A 25,225-nucleotide genomic window follows, 5' to 3' on the forward strand; every position below is an offset into this window, starting at 1 on the left:
AAATATTAATTTCTAATGAGTTTTGATGGTGGAATGCATATTCGTTTTAGGTACATACATTTTATCAAAGTGTTTAAACCAATCTTGGCATCATTATTATTAAAAAAAATCTGTACTCTGGTATTCAAAATTATTTGAATTAAATGCAATTTCGTACTAAACACAATTATATATTATCAATTTTATATTCCTATTATCTATTTAATATTTCTATTATCTTTTTCATATTCGTATTGCCTAATTAATATGTTTAAATGCATTCTTACTGTTCTTAAAATAAATAAAGTTTATAATAATTCTTATAAATATTTATAATAATATGTGTACGTACTTATATTTCCATATCAAACTTAGATACGATTATTAAACACAATTATATATACCAAGAATATTTAAATATAATAGCAACATAAATGCTGCTATAATATTTAATATTTATATAATATTAATAATATTTATATAGCAACAAACAGTGCTAGCAACATAAATTCATAATTTTAAAATATTATAGCTAGCAACATAAAGCAATATTATATACAATATTAAGCAAGGCTTACAATAGACATGAAAAATTGTTCCGTCATAAAATTGCAACTGTTTTAATTTTGTTATATTTGAAATAAAACTTTTCAAACACTGATGAAATATTTTATTTATTGAGGCAACAAAATAAAAAATACAAAAGTATCAAAATGCTGAACGTGTAGTTATATAATTTTGTGCATATAATTTACAATTCAGAATATTACAAGACTTTGGTTTAAAGCTGTACTTGAATTAACTTTTTAAAAGTAATTCCATAAATTCATTTGATTTCACATTTTTTCTGGTAAACCAATAAAGAAATAACAATAAAATATTTTTTTATGATTCAGAAATTTGACGCACAATTACTGGAAACACGTGATTGATTCGAATTGAAAATAAACGAAAGTTTAATAATTTATACACTAAGAATCTCTTTATTTACATAATTGCTTTCATGAGTAAACTATTCGACTTTTTTCTTTTTTACAATAAGTTTTTCATCGTCAGCTGGGTGAATATATGTATGTACATTTATTTATTACCGCATAAATTATGCTATGAAGTTCTATAGGTAAAACGAAAAATACCGTGATGCATAAGGAATTATCAAAATGGGATCAGATAATCCAGAACCTGATAATCCATAACGAAGTTAAAAATTTAATCATTGTATAATTTTTCAGAAATATTTACATGTTTTTAAAAAGTTAAAAATACTGAAAAGAATATCTCAACATTTACATGGTACAGTATAAAAAGCAAACACTTTTATCAGCAGTAAGTATTAGTGTAAAATAGAATTCAATAGAATTCCTCTTTATTTTATGTATTCCGATCAACGGAGTAAACGTACTAATAAATCTGACTAAAAAATAGTAAAATATTTCTAAAAAATTGACTTCATAGTAGTTCTCAATACAGTGACACACCAAATGTTTATCATTTGCATCTACTTCAAATATAAATATCTTAAGTACAAATAATCGCACTTTTTTTTAAATCAAACATAAATTACGATATATTACACAAATTTACAAAAAAGCTATTTTAATAAATTACTGATTAGTTAAAATCAGTTTTGCTGAAGAAGTCTAATTTAAGTCGACCAGATCTAAAGCAAAAACAAAATCAAACCTTTTACCAGCAAAGCTAACAGTAACAAAATTTGAAAAAAATTGAATGAAATTCTAAATCAAGCATAAAATAAAGTATATTACAAAAATTTACAAAACTGTCCTAATAAGTACTGATTAGTCCAAAGTCAGTTTATTAAAATCAGTCTCAATCGACCTCATTCAAATAACAAAAAATAGTACACTAAAGTGACCAGCAAAGCCAACAGTAACAAAATTTTAAAAAAATTTAATGGAATTCTAAATCAAGCATAAAATAAAGTAAATTACAAAAATTTACAAAGCTGTCCTAATAAGTACTGATTAGTCCAAAGTCAGTTTTATTAAATTCAGTCTCATTCTTGTGGTCGACCTCATTCAAATAACAACAAAATAGTACACTAAAGTGACCAGTAAAGACAAGTGTAACAAAATTTTAAGATTAAATTCTAAGTGGAGCATAAAATAGGGATATATTACAAAAATTTACAAAAGGTGTCTTACTAAGTACTGATTAGTTCAAAATCAGTTTCATAAAAATCAGTCTCATTTAAGGAGGTCGACCGGATTCGAAAAGCAACAAAATTCGAAAAACAACAACTAACGTGACCAATTAAACCAAGTATAACAAAATTCTTAGAACATAACTGATTTCGTTTATAATTTTTTTCTTAACTTGGCGTTATTTTTCTTTAAATGCGCATCATAAATATCACTAAGCCCCAGTATCAACTAGGACCCCGACTAACGCTTCTGAACAATTGCTGTATGCTCTGATATTCTCTCACAGCTATGATCTTCAACAGTTAGATTCCCCAGTGGGCTTGACAGGCTTATGTGTACTCAATTCACTCGATGTGTCTGGCGAATCTGAGTAGACACCAGGAAGAGCTGTATCACCAGAAACAGTTGTCACCAGGTAAAAAGTACCGTCCGCTAATTGTTGAACCTTTCTACTAACTGTAGGTATGGCTTTAGGCTCAACAGATTTACTTCGATTTTTTCCTATAGAAAAACAATCATTATATTAAAAAGTTATTCTAAAAGACAGATTGCATTTATAGTGGGTTGTAAATTAAGTGCTTAATGCTATTAATGGAAAATGATAACAGTCTAAGTGAATTTACAATCATAAAGCATGATATTGCTACGAATTTGTAAATGTATATATAATTTTGTGATTATTCTTTTGTTATGAGGCTAAATATCTCTGACGGATCCTAAATAAACAGTTTAATTGGGTATAATATGAAAAAAACACAACTACTTCGATTTAGTAGGAACAACATATGACGCAATGCTAAACGAATGGAATTTAGTTGTTGTTTATTTAGTTATTGTTATTAGTAGTTGTTGTTATTTGTTTTAGTTGTTGTTGTTTATTTAGTTGTATTTAGTTTCAATAACTTTTCTTTATAATGCAATAAAATCTGGCGAGCAGCTATTTAAACGATCGAACACTTCGTTTGTTTATTTGTGGCTTGAAGTTAGGCTCGCAGAAAATGCCGTTCATGGGTTAAATTTAGTAGGAACAACGCAACCTGTGACGTAGGCTATATTATACCCAATTAGAAAATTTGCAAAAAAAAGCATCATCAGCAGTTTACATCGTGGCTTTTATTGTCAGAATGTGCCTATTAGCATTTTCGTAAAATAATAAAAATAAGTTGTACTTTTCTGATATGTTGATTTTTTATTTGATGCCAATTCTTTTAAAGAACTCAATTTTCTTGTGACACTTTCCAACTATTTTGTTTTACAACAATTTTATAGATGTTACGCAAAAATTAGTTAATTATTTTTTTAAAAAAAAACTTCTTCAACGATAATTAAAATCTTTTAAAAAGTTTATATCTTACTAAAAAAAAAAGGTTTTTTGATATCATTTTTGTTTTTCTCATCTTAGCTCGACTATCTTCACTATTTGCTACTCTAAACTGGTCTGATAAAGTTTATGAGAATATTGCATATTTCTTAAATGTATTGCAAAATTCTTTTTTCGCTGTATGTTAATTATTAAGATGCAATTTTGAATTCAGATAAATAATAAATTTTTTCAGCATTTAGTAAGTTACTTTATAGAATTTAAAAAAAGAAAGAAATTGTTAAAAATAAAATTGCATTTTAATTTTTTTCAAAAGGGAAGTAGAAAAGCTATGACTTAAAATAATTATTTATAGGGCAAGTGTTATTGATTTTGAAAGTATCTTAAAGTTTAGTTGATTTCCGGATTTAATTTTTTTAATGTTAATTTTTTAATTAAAAAAATGATTGAAGAATTCTAGGTTTTTATATTTTTTTTCCTTTAACAGGGCGCAATTCAAGTCTTAACTGAGCAGCCCCAGTTAAGCATTCTATTAATTTGTTACGTATTTCTTTCTCTTGACATTTTTCATTTTATTCTTCATCTGCGCATTGTAATAGAGGGCGTTGTTTTCTTTAGGTTTTAGTTTTTTCTTTTCATTCGGCTTGCTTGTGAAATTGATGTTTGACCTGTGACTATGTGAGTTTTTATTTTTCTGATGACTTTGTTTGAGTTTCTTTTCTTAATTTGTTATTTATATTGCATGTCTTTTTTCCTGGACTTCTATACAAAACCATCGGGGTATTGAGGGAGTTAATTTAGGCATTTGCTTCTCCCTCAATTAGAAATGGTTTTGTTTTTATGGCTACCGAGGCCGGTACCCCCTGAAGACGTCGGCTTCGGTGGTCATATTTTCATTTTTATTTCCTTCATTTTCTTTTCCTTTAATGAAAATTGAACTTTTTAATTGCAGAATAAAAACTACTATGGATTAAAGACGGCATATTATAAATATAAAAAATTAGAAATTTCCTTGAGTCATAATGAAAAGTATCACATAATATCACGTAAGTCCGGCACATTCTGGGCTTGATAGCGGCCTGGTTTGGCTAGGCAATGAGTTCCCAATTTTTCGCAGGTATCCAGTTTAAATCACTTACTCTGGGGATGTTGGATCAATCTTTCAATACATTAAATATATTTTCTATGGATTTCAAACTCGATCTCGCACTCGATCATCATAAAGATATAAGCTGAAAGACTACAACATAGTGATAATTTAAAATATTAAAAAATTTTTTTGGATGATCACTATATAGTCTTGTTTCGTGGAAGAAGTTCCTCTAGTGAGTAGGCCTAGTCCATAATAAGAAAAACAACTCGAAACCACAGACTCACCCGTGACTTGAATCTTATGACATGATTCCCCGAAGGAACTAATTTTTTGTCTGGGGAGGTTATTATTCTTAAAAAAGGAGAAAAATTTTTATTTCCGTGAGCTTGTCATGCTTATTCTGTGAGAAGATAAATTTTTTTCGGAATTACTTGTTTTATTTATTTAAAATGAAGCACACTTATTTTGATGTTTTTTTTATCAAAGTTAATGAGAAACATGATTTTAAAAAAAATTATGTTTTAATATAAAAGTCAGAAATAAAGAAATAGCATACCATATTTTAAATGCTGTAAAGAAATAGAAAGTAATAAATTTTTGTGTGATGATAAAAAATAATAATAATGAAACATTTTACTAGTAATTTAAATGTAAATATATGTGTTTGAACATGACTTAAAAATTTATTTGTTTTAAGAAATACAGTAAATAGGAAAAAATATTTAATTCAAAAATCCTTTTTATTTTATTTATAAAAGTAGCGGAAAGAGATTACTAGCTAAAATTTTAAATTTACGAATAAATATTATTTTAAAATTTTATCTTAACAGTGTTTTTATCAAGGTTTACTGAATAGATATGTTACCTTCATCAAAAATAATATTAATAATAAGTAAATAATTGATAAAGAATTTTTTTTAGTATACTAAGGCTACTCCATTTAAATATACAATTTTCACGTACAATTCCATATATAGAAATAATATTCTATATATGGAGAAAATTGAATTAATATTGTTATAAATAAATTAAGGAATGCCCCGAGATATTAGAAAGTAAAGCACTTATTTTTCATTAGCTCAACATTTTTGTAGTAAAACTGATTGTGACTCTCATATTTAACGCCAGAGATTGGAGTAATAATGTACTCTTTGTACGTAACAAGCATTTTTGATAAATACTTATGCGATTAACAATGAGCAAGATTAATATGGCTCCCAAACAATTCAAAACCTTAAATGTTCAAGAGGTAATGATATATTACTATAGTTGTCATGTTAAAAGTAGTGGTTAAGGGAAGGAGAATATTTAATTCTTATACATACTACCCAAGTTTGAATCCCACCCGACGGCTGGTTGATACGCTCATACTGCTTCCTACTCTAATCAATTGTAGTTCTGACAATAAAATAATTTATTTCCTTCGAGTAACACAAAAGTAGATTAGAATCACTTGAGCAGTACTGTCATTGATGCTTTACTTTGGCTTCTGAGTTGGATGATTGAAAATTATTATGACGCAGAGATGAGAGTTATTTTTACGAAATCAACTTTTTGGGTTGGGCGCTCAAGTAACGCATTATTAAAGGGTATAAAATAAGATATATTTTTCGATTTAGTTCCTTTTTTAAGAAATTACAGCGGAACTACTAGACCAGGGGTTTCCAACTTACACGAGGCCGAGGGCCGCAAATAAAAACACCAGTCAAATGGCGGGCCGCAACTTTATCAAAATTTTATATAGGACTCTTTTAAGTATGAAGGAACATGAAATATTACTGTCAGATTTTTATCAAATAGTACAAAACAAAAGTATTGAATTACAAATTAAAATAAGAAGTAGATTTTTTAAAATATTCAATTGCATATTAAAAAATTCTGGCTACAATAACTTTAATGTGCACCTATGTATGAAATAATTAATGTGCAACAGATATCAAATTGTTAAGATATTGATTGGTATGTTCAAGTTCACAGAAACGAAGACATTAGGTTTTTTTTTAACGAAAGAAAAGTGTTTTAAATCCATATAGATTTTTCACGGAAATTGTCAGCTAAAAAAATGACAATATATTTTTGTTAGCGGGAAATTAAAAAAAAGGCTCCTCAGACCTAGAGTTGGTAACCACTGTACTAGACAAACATTAAGGGTTTTGCCATTAAAAATAATTAACTTTTAAAAAACTTACTTGCTTTATCTCGGGCACTGGAGGTTTTTTTGCCGTTTTTAGTTTTTTTCTTTTCCGAAGGAGCTTCGTCATCTATGAAGAGTGGATTCTGGTTTAATGCTGTAAATTTTGGCTTCAGTCCGGTCAAGTCACTCGAAGCTCTTCTAGCTTTGGCTCTTTGGATTTCAGAAGCCGATAATGGGCAACCAGAATCGCTATCAGTTTTATTGCCCCAAAAACCTTTCCTGTCCTGCTTGCCGTTTTTATCCTTATGGTCTTTCTTTGGTTTACAGTGTGGTTTAACGCCATTTTCAGCAAGGTGACTAACATCGACGTAGTGGGTGGAAGACACGTGAGAGCTCTTCGAATGATTCTGAAATTTTTTAAATGTTAAAATAATGCCATGAGCTATATCTTTTATTTTTATTGACGAACTTCTTTCTGATTTCTTTGGCTTCGGTGGCGCTGGATCAAATCCATGTTTGAAAGCAGTGCTGGCAACTGCGGCGGTTGAATAATAATGTATCTCTGGCTCTGATGGTAGCTTATTCATCAACCTGTTTCCCCGATTTGGAATGGAATTGAAAGGAGAGGTGAACAAATGGCGAAGTGATTCTGGAGTTGGAGGATTACTATTCATAAGTTTCGAGGAATTACCATTACCAACTTTTTTACTATGCTCTTTATGGCGTTTCAGACTGGGCTCTAACATATGGGAATCGTAATCCCTTAAATTTACATAAAAACTAGAACTTGTGCAACTAGAATGCCTGCTTTGTAGAGTACTATGTTCCGAACAACTTGATGCATAATCGCATTTGACAGACATAGAACATGAATCTGAATAATCTAAATCATTCATTGACGAGGAGCGTCCATTAATGTAATAGCTGTTATTCTTCATGACTGTCCAGCTGGATGTCTCAGAGTCCGAAGGGCATGATGTCGTTTCTTTAAACATATCTTCGTATACATGAGAAGATTCTGAGCATGGGCTTGCATTCCTGTTTGATGAAGATGATACTGAAGAAGTTGATAGTTTTCCATTTTGCTTTATTAGTTTTGCACATAACGGGATATCTGCTTCACTAGCAAAATGTTGAAACCTTAAGGCAGAAAATCCCGTTGAGTTGGCAGCAGCGCTCGGAGAAAAACTATTTTGACTGAGTTTTCTTTGGTTCTGAATCAGTGAACTTTCATCTGAAGAGCTCGCATATTCTTTCTGCTTTGAAATGTCACACAAACTCTTTGATTTCGTTTTTAAATGCGAAGAGTTTTCATTGAAATCCCTATTTTCTTGTTTATCACAGATAATGTTCATATTTCTATTGGCATCATTAGGATTTAAGTTACTTTTTTCAGTACCGGTTTTCTTTACAAGTGCATAGCTATTATGGCCATTCGAAACCTTTGTTGAATTGGGTGATTCATTTTTGTCATTTGCTGTATTAGAGTGCGCATAATTTAATTTTTCATTGCTGTTCTCAAATTCATTTATCGTATTCATATTATGTCCTGCCAAGGGATTAACATTAGCATACTCATTAACATTAGCATACTCATTAATTACATCAGCGCCATTAAGTTTTCTTTCCAATTTTACCTCAATGTTTCCGTTAAAGGCATTATTTGATATTTTTTCACTAGCCATCTGCGGATTAGTGTTTCCTTTAGCGTTAACCACGTTTTTTTCTGGCATTCTTATTGAGTTTGGGATAACACCGTTACACTTGTAATGCTTTTTTGCGTCGCCTGTTTTATCCTGCTTAGACTTGTTATTAGGTTTTTCCATATTTTTGGTTGAGGAAGCATTTTGAACCTTATCTATTACCTCTTGTGATTTTTTGAAAGAGTCGGAATTCGACATACAGCCTGAAACAGGAATTTCTGTAACATTTTTTGCTGCTGTATGCTTATTTTCTTTTAAACCACGAAAATCATTTTCGTATGGAATACGAAGATCTATTTCACTAGGCAATGTTTCTGATTTGTTAATCGAGTTTAAGTCTACTAAAGATGCTCCTATTTTTCCTGTTTTAGTTTTTTCTTTACTTTGCATCGCTGAAGGCTTTTCAAATAAACTTTCATCATTATCATCGCATATATTATCCATAGATTTTGATTTGAAGCCTTTAATTAATCCAGTCTGGGGGCTAGGATTTTGATTTCTTTCGTATTCAGCGTCATCAGACGCATAATGAGCTTCTTCCCATGTCGAAATATTAAAAAAATCATTGCCATTGCTAAAAGGTGAGTAATCTATTGGCAATCTATCTGGAGAACTTTCTTTAGTGTTGGTGTCAGAAATCTTTAAACTGGGCCGGGACACTATTTGTACGGTGATATGCTTTTTGTTTGATTCAGAACCTTTTTGATAATTTAAGTGAGAGAAAGTAGTAGAATTATCGACATAAGCTGGCGGAAAGCGAACATCGTTGTTGTAGCATTCAGCATTATAGAAAGGTTCTGTATTAATTGTTTCTGCAAACGACATACTATTGGGATAGACTTGCACGTCAGAAACGAATTGTGCTGAGTTGTTTTGAGAAATATATCCATTGCAGGATTTAAATTGCTGTGCGTCATTCCTGCTGCTGTTTAATAGATTGTCTTCTAAGCTCTCTGATTCGTGAAATGTACCGGAAGACTCTTGATCAAACTCCATTTCTTGATACTGCCAACAACATTCCTTTTCTTCATAAGATATGACTTTGGGTTGCACGCATGTAACACTCTTTTCAGAATTTCCATTTGCATTACAAGCTTTCGTTGAATCATTACCTGAAAAAGCAGTGGACTGTTCAAGTAAAAAAATTTCTAATAATAAGGGTAATAAATAATAAATAAAAACTTATAAAAATATTTAATTGCTTTTTTTAATAAAATTAAAACTTATAATATGAAAGAGATATCCATATGAAAAGTTAACAGCTGTGATAGGTCGGGATAGCCTTGCTGGTAGAGCGTATGGCCCATGTCCGAGAGGTTCTGAGTTTGGTTCCCAGCAGCCGAAGACTCCTCCAAATTCCCATAATAAATCAATTCTTCTGAGGGTACTGGATCGGAGATTGATCGTGATCTGGTTAAGGTCAAAATTTACTATATACGGATGAATGGATGGGGCGTGAGTGCGTCCTCCCTGTAAAACGGGATGTGACGTATGTATGTTGGTTTTGGATCACCCCAGGGATATTTTCCAGACTGTTTCCAAGCCTATTGCGCAGCTCTAGTGCCATGTAAATAAAAGTACCAGTCTTAACAGCTGCGATAGTATCGGAAATAAGCAATAGCAGCTCCACCATCATTCTCGATTATATAGAAAGAGAATTCAACCACAGACTGCGTAAAACTGATAAACCAGTTCATATGAAAGCATTTAAAACGAATAAAAAGTTAAACTAAGATGACTATGCTCAATCGTGCGTAGGAATCAATCGTTTATGTCTTATCTTCCCAGTCGTTTGTTCTAGATAGTGTTTACCGTCAATAGAAAACATTAGAAGTAATAATTGTCCACATTACGCCCCTTTTCTGTTGATTAAAATCGTGCTACTGTTCTGGGAGCATCTGTCTCAGCAAGACTTTACATTCACTTTAAATGCTCTTATACAAACTGGTGCAAAAATTAAAAGCAAATTATGATCCACTGTTCCTCCGCTGCTATTGCTTTTCAGTTGCTAAGGCTGTCGCGCTTTTTCGCCTTTCATATGAAGGAAAATAATGACAAACACATACATGTCATTTGTTAAATTTATGACGTCAGATAAAATGTAATTGAGCTATCATTTTAAAGTCAAATGTCACAAAAAATGAAACAAAGATTTGAAAGGGGCAGTGGATTAAAACGCTTGTTTAATTTTTTAATGATATATTGGAAACATAAAATTTGGAATTAATTGTAAAATACATGGAAGTATTATTTATCTATATGTCAAGTGATTGAATATTGTTCACCATTTCGCCTCTAGACTCCCAAATATATTAAATTAAAATATAAGTGAAGGTAAAGTAATAATCGAATCAAAATCTGACGAAATATTTTATAAAGTGATCGCATTCAAACAGGAAATAAAATCTACCAAGCAGTTCTTAAGGCCTGGTTTCTTAGGAAACGTCGGCGTCAGCTTGAAACAAACGTTTACCTCTGATTGGTTAATTTATGAGTTTGACAGCATACGTCATCGAACGCTCAGCTTGAACGACAACTGCCGTCCAAATCAACTGCAGTTGGATTGCAACGAAACGTTAACAACAGAAGCAATGGCGGACAACAACCAACAACAGAGCATTGAAATCAGCCAAGATTTTAATTTTAAAATTAAACATAGCTTCTTTTTCCTCTTCTTCTTCATTTAGCTAAGCTATAATGTGTTTTTTCTTGGACAAAGTCATCATTTGTTCTTTAAAGCATTGGTCGACAATCACAAAATCAATACAAATTCGAAATAAATATTTGTTAACGTTATTAACGCATGCGCAATGCAAGATAATGTCTGTGTTGGACCGACTGCTCACACTGATCTAACAAAAAGGTATTTTTATGGCGTCAAAATTATATCAACTTAACGCTGACGCCCAGATAAGGCTCTTGTCCTAAGAAACCAGGCCTTTAGTTGCAGCTTTTCGAGCGGCTTTTATCTGAGAACTAAGCTAGTTTTATTGTTTTGTTTTTGTTTTATTTCAACTTTCACTCTGATTATCATCGATAATGATTCAATAGATACTTTTTTAAAGCTTTAAAATAATATTTCCCATTTTTTTCGTAAGGTGTGTTTCCTAATTTGTACACTGTAGAAAGTTGTGGGTCAAAATGCGGAAAAAATACCAGCACTTAGGGATCCAGTTCTTTTTACCGTAAAATTCCTTTTTACCGGAATAGGTTGCAGGACTAAAAATTTGATATACTGTCATTTTTACTGTAATAATTACTGTAAAACCCGTGAATCATACTATTTTAATAAATATCACCGTAAAAAGTATGGTATAATATTTTACAGTAAAAATGGATTTTGCGGATGATACACCCGAAATACCGGTACTTAATACAGTAATAATATGATCTAAAATTTTCTATAGAGTAGGCGCTTGCTGCCTAGTTAGAGATTCAAAGAATATATATAAGACATTCTGTACTTAAGTCACAGATGTTATCTTTTTTTTTCTTGAAATCTATTTTTATGCACAAAAAATTAAAATAATCCCCATTAATCAGATTTTCTTTTTCATATTAATTGTAACTTATGCTAGAGCTGTACTATCGCGTATAACAAAAAATGGCCTACAATCTGAAATATTAATAAAAAGAAACCGGTAAACGATAGTCAGATGCAATTTGCTAAGTTTTACTTAAGAAAAAAGATTATTATTCTCTTTAACCTTCAGACTTAGTTACAAAATTGGTCAACAGAAGATAAAAAGAATAAAATAACGATTTTTACAAAGTGTAGTCTGAGAACATAAATAACGAGGACAGCGACATTCAATCTGAGGACAAAATTAATAGACTCCACAGCAAATATTTCAATCAGAATGGTCAGACATGCATTAGATAACATTTTTTTTAGTCTTCCCAGACAGTAAAGACATCTCTTATGGCATTTTTGAAATAGTTTTGAAATGTAATGACATTAAAACTTAGTTTCCTAAGCAGAAAGTGACAAATCGTACAGATTGTTGTCTATTTTAAAAACAACAGATAAATCTCCCTGAAGCTTTTGATTTTTTTTCCTGATAAACATTTTGAGAAATTTTCTTATTACTACATTAATCATGTCTAGTACTATCTAATACTTACAAATAGGATCGTAATGTTTCGGTTCGTTGTGAAATTTCTTCAGTGGAGAGACTTCTGGCGATAAATCGGACAAAGATTCGGAACTAGTTTCCTCAGGATCCGACGCATTCAACTGATTATCCAATGATATGGTGTCTGGGTCATCTGAAACACCCATATTTTGTTAGTATTCATGTTGAACATTCAATTTTTAATACCTTAATAAACAATTACTACAATATAGTTAATGTTACAGTTTTATCCTTTCACGCGTTGGAGGTACAGATTTTATTGAGTGAAAGCTGAAAACTAAACCGCAAGATGATTATGCTTATCGTGCGAATGTAAAATGTTTTCGTATTTTATATATGTTCAGCTATTAAATATAAAGCAAGTGATTGAATAGAGTTTTATTTTTAAGCAGAAAATATGCTTCCACGTGTTTGTGTACAGAGTGTTCCATAATTCCTCTCCTAAATTCACATGTTTTAAGAATCCTTGTCAAAAAATATGCACATTAAGGGTCACAAATTAATATTTTAACGAAAAAAAAGCAACGAAACGATGACAATCACTTTCAAGAATTGTCTTAGGAAATAGACTGGGAAATAAAAAATTTGATTGTAAAAAACACTTTTAAAAATCCGCCATCAATCAAACAGGTTTCGATATTTTAAGTCCCGTCGTTTTAAGTTGCGGATCCCCAAATTTAGATTAGGTTTAACAAGCAAGCTTCAATGGAGAACAGTTTGTGTTTGTTTATGTCCATGAAAGCTATCTCTAAAAAAGAAGAAGAAAAAACAATTTGTGAGTGGACAGTTAACGCGTTTTACTTCAGCATGGCCCATTGGTCCATCTTCATTGTGTCGGAACTCTCGCAGTAAACTGATTTTTTACGTTATTTATTTTTCAAAACTTAGCACTTCTCAAAACGCCACAGATGGCAATATAATCGTCATTTTTGTGTGAAAATGGACATAAATAGTTGTTCTCGATTGATCTCCAAATTCCAATTTATATCCCCTGATTAAAATTTTTTTAATTCATATTTCTGCAAAGATTCTAAATGTATAAAGACAGCAATTGCGGAAGACAATGCCTTTTTCAAATGATCTAGTAATGCTTTATCGTAACCGAGCGTGCAATATAATTGGTAACAATATATTGCTTTTTCGTACCATACAAGATACGGTAAAAGATGATCTCTTATCAATGATCTTCAGCGGAGTCTTTTGTCAATTATTTTCACCTGGAAAAATATAATTGACAATAAAATTGAAATAAAAATAATATTTTAACTCATATACAGAAAAAAAAACACAAAATTTCTGATTTTAAATGGAATATAGATTTAATGCCATTGGAGTAATTTTAAATTATCCAGCATTTAAGTTTAAAAAATAGATATTGCTTAGTTGCTTAAGTAAAGAAAATATTTAAAAGAAGGAAAAAAACTGTTCAGAAAACCTTTGAAAATTTAAAGTAATATTTTAGTCAGAATTTGAGAATTAAATCAGTATCATTTTTTTAGATAAAAAATAAAATTTATGAATGCGTAAAAAGATTTAAATTGTTCATACAAAAAGCCTTTAATGATCTGATATTAAAGAATAATTAATATCCTAATTTATAAATAGTATTAATTTTAACTTAAATTTTTTTCTCTGTAAAGGATGTAATCATAGTTTTCAGCTTGAATATAATTTATTGAATTTACAAACTTTTTTTTAACTAACTATAATTTTTTAGTTTTAAAATTATGTTTTAACTTTTTTGCATTAAAGAAAAAATCTTGAAAACGGTAAGTTTTTTTAAAAACTCTCTGACTCAGGATCAATATCATTTGAAATATTAAATATTGAGTTTCTGATCAGATTAATATATTAAAAAGTTTTCAATTTTATTCATAAAAACAGCTTAAATATTAATAATTTTGATTATTTAAATTATTGATAATTAGGGACAATAAAATGCTTGGACTTAAACATCATAAGTTCAATCGTTAAAGTCAGGGATTGAAAATGTAACTATTTTTTCAGCATTTTAAATTTTTTATCTATGTTTAATGAAAAAAGAAACTAAACTCAGTGGCACCATAGCCTATGAATGGCTATGGCCTACTATGTCATCCTGGTTTTCTTGATCATAGGTGTGCAGGAGTAGATGTTCCGGTTGAGTGGTCAGCCGAACGCGAAACCCCCAGTGCTTAGTCCCCAAGTATGATTGGTACTTATTTTAACAAACCACTGAAGGAATGCAAGGCTGAGTCAACCTTTCCCGATTCGAGGATCGAACCCAGGATCTGTGGCATGGGCGAGTGAAACTCTATTATTCAGAAATTAATAAGCTATCGATTTTTTTAGCAATACTAAATTTGAAAAATGTTTCTGCATTGCGAAACATTAGCATTTTTAACTCAATATTTTTTGTTAAATTTAGTTACTTTATAAATTTTTTCATTAAACATTTTACGAAAATTTTGACTAGAACATTTTAAAAACATTTAAGTTCTAAAAAAAAAAATCTTATTTTATAATGAAATATGTGACATATTTCTGAAAAAATTATGACACGGGCATAGAAAATTTCAAATGCCACTTGACAAAAAGAAAGATAAATATAAAAATTATATTTTTTCCTTCATATTTTTAATAGCAGTCATGATTTCAGAGTGAAAAAGGAAGGTTTTTTTTAGGTAAAATAAAAATAAATTTAAAAAAAAGAAATGCATGTTTCGGGAAAAAAAATAAACTTAAAAAACATAGTTTTTTTGCAACAACTTTGTGAAAATAAACTGCCAACTTTCGAAATATCATACCTCCACAATTATCGTCAAAACAAAAAACAACCCAATTTTACCTTATTCTATGATTATATCAACAAGCGATTGACCCATGCATTCAAATAAATAAAAAAAAACTTCTTTAGGTGATAAATATCGCTTCCGAATGCAAAATCCAAAAAAGAAGGACATCCTATGGAACTCATTCCAAATAAGTTACCGGAATGTTACGAATTGGCATTGTCGCTAGTGTTATGACATTTTGCCCCTGAAGTCCAACAAACACAGGAAGAATCGTTGAACCAGAACATGAAGGGGTAATCGGCCCTTTTTCTATTATTTACTCTACTTTTTCGGTAGAAACAATGGAAGAATAAATATACAGTCATAATTCTCATTGCATTTACAGAACGAAGAAGCTTTCTCGGAATTATTTTGAGTGGACAGCCACGCCATGCCTTTGGTATTCACAAAGAATTTCTAGAGGACAGATCGAACGTGAGTTATGTTCATGGTTTGGGATGAAGTTTATGTCTCGAAGAAGATTCATGTCACTTATTCGATAAATATGTTTTAAAAAAAACAAGAAATGGACTACTAGTGGTAATAAATATGAAAACCGTCACATTTAGAATAGATGGGCCTGGGAAAAATTCGCTTCGCGCAACAAACAAAAGTCGTACTAATCTATCTAACTGAAAGATTGATATTTTCCTTAAAAAAAAATTTCATAGAACTATGAATATTCATGATTGCTTCCCAAAAAAAAATTATATTCAGAATTAAGCTATAGAAAAAATTGAAAACACATGAATTGCCACATTCGTAATACACTTGCTTTCGTAAAAATCGTTATCATTCCCATGGATTACAATCATTTCCATTATAGATTATATTGTTTCGCATTATGCTCATTTCATCAAAAAAATAAATAAAGCACTCCTATAACAGCCATTGTGGGCCAAAGGTTCTTGGCCAACAACATGACCAAGTACATGATTGAGGCAATGTGGTCAGTGTGGCATTTTGTAAAGAAAACAAACCTTTTTTTAATCTTAAAGCATACTTGTTAATAGATTTCTGGAGCACATATTACAAAGATTTAAAATACGTTTTATTTTTAAAAAAAGTAAAGAATTTGAAGTTATCTTTCTAATTTTTTAAGCACTGAATGAAATGTGGCAATGAATATTCAATTAAAAGAAAAGCAATTCATTCAACCAATTATGTCATTATTTTGCATTTTAAATTGATTTCTATTTCTTAATATTAAAATTATAACGTTTATAAGTGCATATTCAAATTTCACGGAAAAAATCATACATCTTTAAGTAAGAGGGACAATGCTAATTTCACTTTTGCTTCAATATTATTAATTTAACTAAACAATGAGTTACGTCTATTTGAAAACACAATTATTTAACGTTTTTTTCAACCCAAATCCAAAACATTATTAAGTATTAGATAAATTTTCTTTCTCTTATAATTATTAGATTTTCCTCCTTTAAATAGTTTTACTGCACAAAAGTTAATTTCAAAGCTTTGAAACTGTAGAATAGTAGGTTATTCTTTCAGAAAATGATAATTGCAGCATTTGTTATAGCATTATTTTGCCCGAAAAATTTGATTTTACGATTCTAGAACATAGTGCCGAGAACAACAAGCATGATTGGTGTTAGTATTATTGAAAAATTTTCTCTGAACTCGTTAGTATTTTGAATACACAGATATACACTTGAATTCCGGCAGTATTTATTTTAATGCATCTTATTCTAATAATTATATTGCATCTTTTTGCCCGATAGAAAACCTTATTAAAAATAATTCTTAAAATTATTTTTGAGAAAAAACAGGAAAAGTTACTTTTCTCACATAACCATACAACATTAATTTATATATTGAAACAGTAGGATTCAGTGAAATAACATTAATACTCATGTTAATACACATTGTTAGAAATTTCTCGGAAAAAATGGTTAAATCACAATTTATTTCATTTTTATTTTACCATATTTAAACAAAACAGTCAAATAATAATCCATCTAATACGGTTAAATCACCAGCATTTTATCGCACCAACTAGGCCCACCTAATGAAGACACCTATTTCTTCGCAGCTGGGTAAATATTATGGCCAAGACTGCTAAATGGTCGATCTCATGACCAACGGAACGAGGGTTCGAGTCTCAGTGTTGACACCACATTATTTCCTCCTTTTCCTTCAACACATGTAAAGTTTTAATGCCCTGCACTCCCGAATTTGTGACCCTGGACTATCAGAAAACAATATTCTCATTCACGATGATAGCAGCGACGTAAATCTGCTGAACACAAAAATCTAGTATTTTCTATGTCTTACGATAGGTGAAACAAACAGACAAACTAATCAAATCACATTCCACAGTTCATTTGACAAAACACAACTCAACCGCAACCTAACAATAATGCACATTACAATCATTTACTACTAGTATGGTTATAAAATCATAAACACAAAACTGTATTTTTTGAACATGCAATCATTTACAACTAGTATGGTTATAAAATCATGAACACAAAGCTATATTTTTTTAATCATTTACAACTAGCATGGTTCAAAACATTGAAAAAATTTAACTGAACATAGGAACTAGGCTTTACATAATTAGCATTGAAGAGTGCAGGACACATGTTGGGAAATTCTGGACATTGGAAATTCTTACCGTGAAGGGAATGCAGGAAATATTGCAGTGTCAACTCTGGGACTCTAACCCCAGTTCTGACGGATTAGTCCTCACGGCAACAATATAAACGCAACGGCAAGGGACTAAGTGGCTTCCTTAGGTGGGACTAATTGTTGCGATAAAATTCCGCTTGTTTAACCGTATTAACTGAAAGCAGGTAATAAACAGTTTTTTACACTGTCAACAGTTGGATTACTATCATATTTAAGGTTATTTGACAGTTTTGTTTGAATATGGTAAAATAACACTTAAATAAATTGTTATTTAACCACTTTTTCCGAGAAATTTTTAACAGTGTAACAAATTTATGCATGCAAACCACTTCATTCGTAAAATCATCAAAGTGTTTTCCCCCTCCGAAAAAAAGAAGATTAATTAGTCAACTAAATTACTTACCTATATGGGATTCAATAAACTTTGCTCTCAATTTTTTACTGAGACTAACCCATTCAGGTTCGGATTCTTTTCGAGATTTTGATCTTTTTTCTTTCTTTCCAATTTTTTCAATAATTCGAACGTCACCATTGCATTCAAGAACATCTGGAGGAACGTGGACGGGGACATCACCCGACACGAGAGGATATTCTAAAAAAGATATATTTATATTTTATAATGATTCAAGTCTGATATAACCCAAAATTCAAAACAAAGTTTATCTTACTTACGTAGTTGCTTACTTGTAGATTTAAAAAAAACTCTTTTTTTAAACTTAGCAAATTAAAGATCATCAAGTTAAAGAATCAATTTAAAGATTTGATACCTAAACATTCGATACAATGTCTCAGATTAAAAATTTAATGTTCGAAGATTTAATAGAATGTAATATGAAATCGATACATCGCATTGAAGAAATTTCTCTTACACAAAATTATTGATTAACTTTAACAATGATCAAACAATAAATTTTTCAACAAATTTTTAAAACAAAATTTTCAAAACAGTTTATCATCAAGTTATATAACATTTCAGTTTTCCTAAATACACAGAAGTTCTTCATATACTAATAACTCTATTAATTTTTAGTTATTTTACTTGAAAACTTACCTACCAAAAGTACGAGACTACTTGCCTGCCAAGTCACTTTTGTGAATTTTAGGTCTTACCAGTGAAACATATATATGTATATAATCTATATATATATATATATATGTATATATATATATATATATATATATATATATATATATATATATATATATATATATATATATATATATATATATATATATATATATATATATATATATATATATATATATATATATATATATATATATATGTACATATATATATATGTATATATATGTGTGTATATATATATATATATATATATATATATATATATATATATATATATATATATATATATATATATATATATATGTATATATATATATATATATGTACATATATATATGTATATATATGTGTATATATATATATATATATATATATATATATATATATATATATATATATATATATATATATATATATATATATATATATATAAGCCTGAACGAAAAAATTAAAATAGTATTTAGAAATTTAAAAAGAAAAAAATGGCTACAAATAAAAGAAATTAATTTCATCTCCATTAAATAAGATACAGGTTTTTAATTATTTTACTGATTATTTGTTATAAGTACAAAAATGTCGAATTTTTATTATTTATCTTCTAAATTTTTTTCGTTTTTATCATATTTTTTCTAATAAAACTATAAATGATAATCAGAATTCATACATTTATTTTTAATATTTTATGACTATTATAAAGTGATATTTTATAGTTATGAAGGTACTCTATTAAGGTACTCTCTTTTAATACAGCTTTCTAGAAAAATGACTTCATAATTTGATTTCGTACTACTTCATGTTATTTATTTCAGACTGGCAAATAAGCTATACTGCAATTATTCTAATTATCAAGCATTTTTTTTTTAAATCTAACATTTTTTTGAATTCTCAAAAAAATTAATACAAAAACAGATATTTTTTTAGCATATTTATTAAAAGCTACTTTTGATAGTCAGCCCAGGTGCTGCTTTTTAATATAAGTCTCCCAAGTTTCCTTGATAGGAAAATGAACGTCATCATAGTGAATTATCATACCTATGTGCTCTTCAATGAATTTCGTGCATAATTTTCTGCTCAGTTGAATCCAAGGAGGTTCTCCGTTTTCATTTTTTGTTTCTGTTATATCAACAACGACCCTGATCTTCTTATCTGGTTTCTGAGGCTGTTGAATAGCGGTCTTCTTCGGCTCATTTGCTATTACACTTGGAAGAACTACAGACTGTTGTGGAACTCCGTTGTCTACTCCTTCCGGTTCCTCGTATGGATAGGAATCGGCGGAATCTTGATCTACAAAATTTAAGGAAAACAAATTTATGGGTATCCAAACAAAAAGAACTTCCAATAGGCTTCCAAACTTGAAAGAAAAAAATTTATGAGCATCTAAAAACATACCAACAAGCCCACCCCCCAAAAACAGACCACGCTAAATAACTTTTGATCTAATGATCGGATCTTCATGTTCTAGGAGTCATTCGCAATAGTTCGAAGGGGTGATCTCAAATATCTTAATTAATTGGTACAAACGAAATTTTAAAATGCAAAATCAGACACAAAAATGTACTGAAAAAACATACCTTTTTCAACAGATTCGGATTTCTAACCTCCAAAATAAAGGGGCTAGCCGCAATCTGGGAAATACGGTTTCCATAGTTTGGTCAGGAGAGCAATTTGAATTTTGGATCCCTTAATGTTAATTTTACCTTTTGCGTATTTCGCCATATCTCGAAAACTTTTTAACCAAATTGAAATTTTATGCACACAGTTATAAGATTCGTTTATTCAAAGATAATTCCAAGCAAAAAAAAATTAGTAAATATTTATTATTTTTTATTACTTTATTAAATAATAGTCGAAAAATTTTTGAATTGTAAGGTATACAATTTTTTACATCATTTTAAGGCACGTAACTTTACATGATAAAATAATTTGTGTGAAATCGGTTGAATAGTTCCTGAGAGATCGAATTCTATTCTATTCTATCAACAGATTTCTATTTTGCCAACGAAACTTACATTCTTTAAAATGATGTTAAAAACCGTATACCTTACAATTCAAAAGCTTTTCGAATGTTATTAAATAAAATAATAAAAAATAATAAATATTTTTCTAAAAGTTATATTTTGTAAGTAATTATCTTTGGATAAATGAATTCTGTAATTGTGCGCAAAAATTTTTAAACGTGTTTCAAAAGTTCTCGAGTTATGGTAAATTTAGCAAAATTAAAATTAACTTTAAGGTGGACACCTTAAACTTGGGGACTATATTTACCTGACTGACCAAACTGTGGGGACTATATTTACCAGATTGCAGCTTTCCCCTATATTTTGGGGTTCAGAAATCCAAATACGTCCAAAAAAATTTATGTTTATTCAGAGTAAGTATGTTTTTGTATCTGATTTCGTAACTTAAAGTAGTGTTGCAATTAGCATATTTTAAGTCACTCCCTTGAACCATTAATAATGAGTCCTCAAATCTGATCATTATACTAAACGATATTCAGGGTGGTTTGTTTCTTTTTTAACGCACTTTACACAACATTTACAGGTTCCTGGACGAAATTTATTACAGGTTTTTTATTTAAAACATAAAAATAGTTTTTTCTGTTCATCTTTTAAGGGTTATAAATTGATAAATCATAATTCTTAAAGAAAAAAAGAAACAAAATCGAGGAAAAATTGCTGAAAATGGCAGTAACTTTAAAATAAATTTGAATTTCGCCAACAAAATTACCCCTTCAGCACTTCAACTTTCAAGCCGGCAGTTGCATTTTTCAGTGTTGTTGAGCGTGTAGAATCAAATTTTAATTAACATTTTAATAGATTTTTTAACTAATTATCGAAAGTTATATTTTTTTTACACCATTTTGATTTCCAGTGCACTTTTCTGTACACTTTTAAAGCGTTATAATTTAAGCACAGTGAAACAAATAGCCACATTAAAATATAACGTTAACATCCAAAACAGAAAAGCCGGTTACTATTTTTTAACATTTTAATTTGAATAATAAGAATAAAAAAATGCATATTACATACCAATATGTCCCTCTGCAAATTTGGCACGAAGTTTTCGACTCAGACTAACCCATTCTGGCTCCTTTTCTACTGATTTACGATGATTGAGATGCGGCTGCGTGTTGACTTTACGATGATTAAAATCATTAACGGCATTTCGATGAACCATTGTTCCGTTGTGATAACCATCTAGAAAAGTAAGTAACGTTAGTCAATTGCATATGCAACGCTAATTTAACTTACTGCAATATTGAATGGTTTAAAATAATTTCAAAAATTAGATAGGAGCTTATGACTTGTACTTACAAAATTGCATTTACGGTTGCAAGAAGCTATTTGTCAAAAGTTCAGTTTGAATTATTAAAAATAAAACAATATAAAATATGTTTTGTCAATTTTTAATAGAATGCATCCAAATGTACCATCAGACAAAGAGTTTCGTAAAGAATTAATGATAGTTAACGGTAGAAAAACTATGGCATCGTGAAATTAGGACGCAATTTAAATAATTCCAAGAGCTCTATAATCATTGATGTTAATCTCCATCTTCTCGTGGGAAGCGTAACGGATTTATAAGATTTAAAAAAGAAATTAAACATTTATCATAGAAATCAGTTGATGATTGTATGCTTTAAATTTGATGGTGTACTTGGCGTGCGAGCACTTCAAAAGAACTTTCATTTTCCTCTTTTACCTGCAAACTGAGTTACAGTAAAATAGCTTAAAGTTTACCGTTTTATTAAAATGTTTTAAAAAAATTACATGAAGAAATAGTAGGTAAATAAAGAATTTCAGATAAATATATGAATCATATATTTGATACAAATGATCAAATCATCAGATATGAAGTATGTATTAAGCCAGTGTTCCCTACTCTTTTTATCATCGCGGACCTGTCAAGATTTGATAATTTCACAGCTGCCCGCTGGGGGGGGGGACGTTGATTGCTTATGATTTAGATTATTTTGATTTATTAATTTTAATTTAATTGTATTTAAACATGCCTTTAAAATAAAATACAGTTACACCAAAAATCAAGTATAAAGTGATTTTAAAAAATAAAAAACATATCTTAAGATTCTAAATTTAAGAATAGTCTATATATTACAGTAGAGCCCTTAAACAGAGTGAAAATCTTATATGTGGACTAATCTTTTACTTTTTTTGTTCAAAACATTTTTGAGAAAAAGTCTAAAAATGGGTTAATTGAAAAGTAAAAGCTCTTTGTATTATGCAATAATTCTCAGTTATAATAGAAATAGTAGTTCAAACATTTTAGAAATCAAATTTAATAAAAAAAGAAAATATGATTTTCAATGAATTTAAATTGAACTTAAGTTCAGTTTATATTTAATTTTATTTAGTATAAATTTAATGATAATAATCTGAACAGTTTTTAAATATAAAATCTTTGTCTTCAACTCAGTGTTCAGCTACTCATTGTGCTATTGCCTTTTTTTAGAGGCTAGAACTAATTTAATAAAAATAAATCAAAGAAAAAAATATTTTGAATATATATATATATATAACGTGGAAAAATATTATTTGTTAATTCGAATGCTAGAAATAATGAATATATAATGTCGAGCATACAAAAATTCCATTGTATCACACATTTCTGTTACATTGTAAAAAATTCCAAATCAAAAGACGGTAAAATTACCGGCTCACTGGGTACATAATCCGTTGAATAAATTTTACCCTAAAATCTATTTTAACTGTCAACTTTACCGTAATATTTATCTGAAACAGTGATTCAGTGATTTTACAATAAATATTACTGTAAAAATTAAGATTTATTAGATATTTATTCAGTAAAATTTTGCGCTATAAAGTGCATGCACCCTGGGTGTCTGTTTATTCTACCTGTTCTTCTGTTTATTCAACCTGATCTGGAATTTTTTACAGTGCCGATAGACAGAAAAACCTTCAAACTTTCTTACTAGCAACAATCGGAATTTTGTTGATAATCCAGTGATAGAGATTTTCAATAGCACTGCATGGGCAAAGAATTGTGAACAATACATATGAATCAACCAGTAAAGGAATGAAATCAAGCTTGGATCACTCATATCACTATAGGAGTATTTTTCCAGAGGTATTAAGAATTTATCAGTGTATCCCACATTTCTGTTACACTGTAAAATCTTCCAGATCAAATTGCAACAAAAAGTACCATCACCCTGTGTGCATCATGCGTAAAATTAATTTTTCCTTAAAATCCATTTTTAACGTAAAATTTTACGGTAATGATTATTTAATTACCGTGATTCAGTGATTTTACAATAGATATTACTAGAAAAGTTAAGGTACATCAAATTTTTTGTTCCATAAAATTTTACGTTATGAAGTACCGACACTCTGCGCGCCACTACATTTTACCGTAATTTGATCCGGAATTTTTTACAGTGTAGATAGACAGAAAAACTACTGAACCATCTTACTAGCAACAATCGAAATTTAATTCATCATCCAGTGATGGCGATTATCTCTAGCTCTGTGGTCAGTGTAGGCGAAGAAGTGTGAACAATACATGTGATATCGGCAAAGTATGAAACGCTGACATTCTATAGTATGTCTAGGCATTGTATCGAATGCCGGACGCTTTTAGGCAAAGTGTAAAATATGGGAATTAACATACATACATTATTACATACTTTCCCTAGGCTTTGTATATAATACTTAGGCATTCCATAAAATGAAACATGCTTTTTAGCAAAGTATGATAAAAGGTCCTGATATGGCTATTATATAATAAACAGGCATTCCTCGAGAAGGCAAATGTTATTCTGTAGAAAAAATAAAAGTGCCATTAAAACGCTTATTTAAAACACGTGACGAAAAATTAAGTTTTTCAAAAACAAAATTTGTGCTTTTATTAAGAGCAGCAAAATTTTCATGTTAATAAATTATTGAAAATAAAAATTAACCTACTTGGTTCAACATGGTAAGTTTGAATGACATTTTAAATTACATTTCATTACATTCGAAATTAATCGGAGATGTATTTAAAGCTTTACCGGTCTCTCATGTGTCATTTTATAGAATGTCTAGGAAATGTGTGAAATATGAACAATTTCATACATTGCAGGCTAGTTTTTGGCATTATCAACAATGCCTATTCTTTCTATAGA

General features: G+C 29.5%; 1 protein-coding gene across 3 annotated transcripts in view; it reads right to left on the reverse strand.

Annotated features, from left to right (window-relative positions):
* Positions 1 to 634: 634 nt before the first annotated feature.
* The window catches only part of LOC107454946 (uncharacterized), a 59,689-nt gene continuing 35,098 nt past the window's right edge, over positions 635 to 25,225 (reverse strand). For all 3 annotated transcript variants that reach the window (XM_043040942.3, XM_043040945.3, XM_043040943.3), the window contains 6 exons: positions 22,113 to 22,280; positions 20,116 to 20,367; positions 18,400 to 18,588; positions 12,521 to 12,664; positions 6,748 to 9,507; positions 635 to 2,645 (listed from right to left, as the gene is read on the reverse strand). In XM_043040942.3, the coding sequence (XP_042896876.2) occupies positions 2,440 to 2,645; positions 6,748 to 9,507; positions 12,521 to 12,664; positions 18,400 to 18,588; positions 20,116 to 20,367; positions 22,113 to 22,280 (3,719 nt within the window). In that variant the 3' untranslated portion in view covers positions 635 to 2,439. The remainder of the gene's footprint in view (positions 2,646 to 6,747; positions 9,508 to 12,520; positions 12,665 to 18,399; positions 18,589 to 20,115; positions 20,368 to 22,112; positions 22,281 to 25,225) is intronic.

The sequence above is a fragment of the Parasteatoda tepidariorum genome, chromosome 2, assembly GCF_982258835.1.
Source record: "Parasteatoda tepidariorum strain Cologne lab strain chromosome 2, Ptep-v5.0, whole genome shotgun sequence".
Lineage (NCBI taxonomy): Eukaryota > Metazoa > Arthropoda > Arachnida > Araneae > Theridiidae > Parasteatoda > Parasteatoda tepidariorum.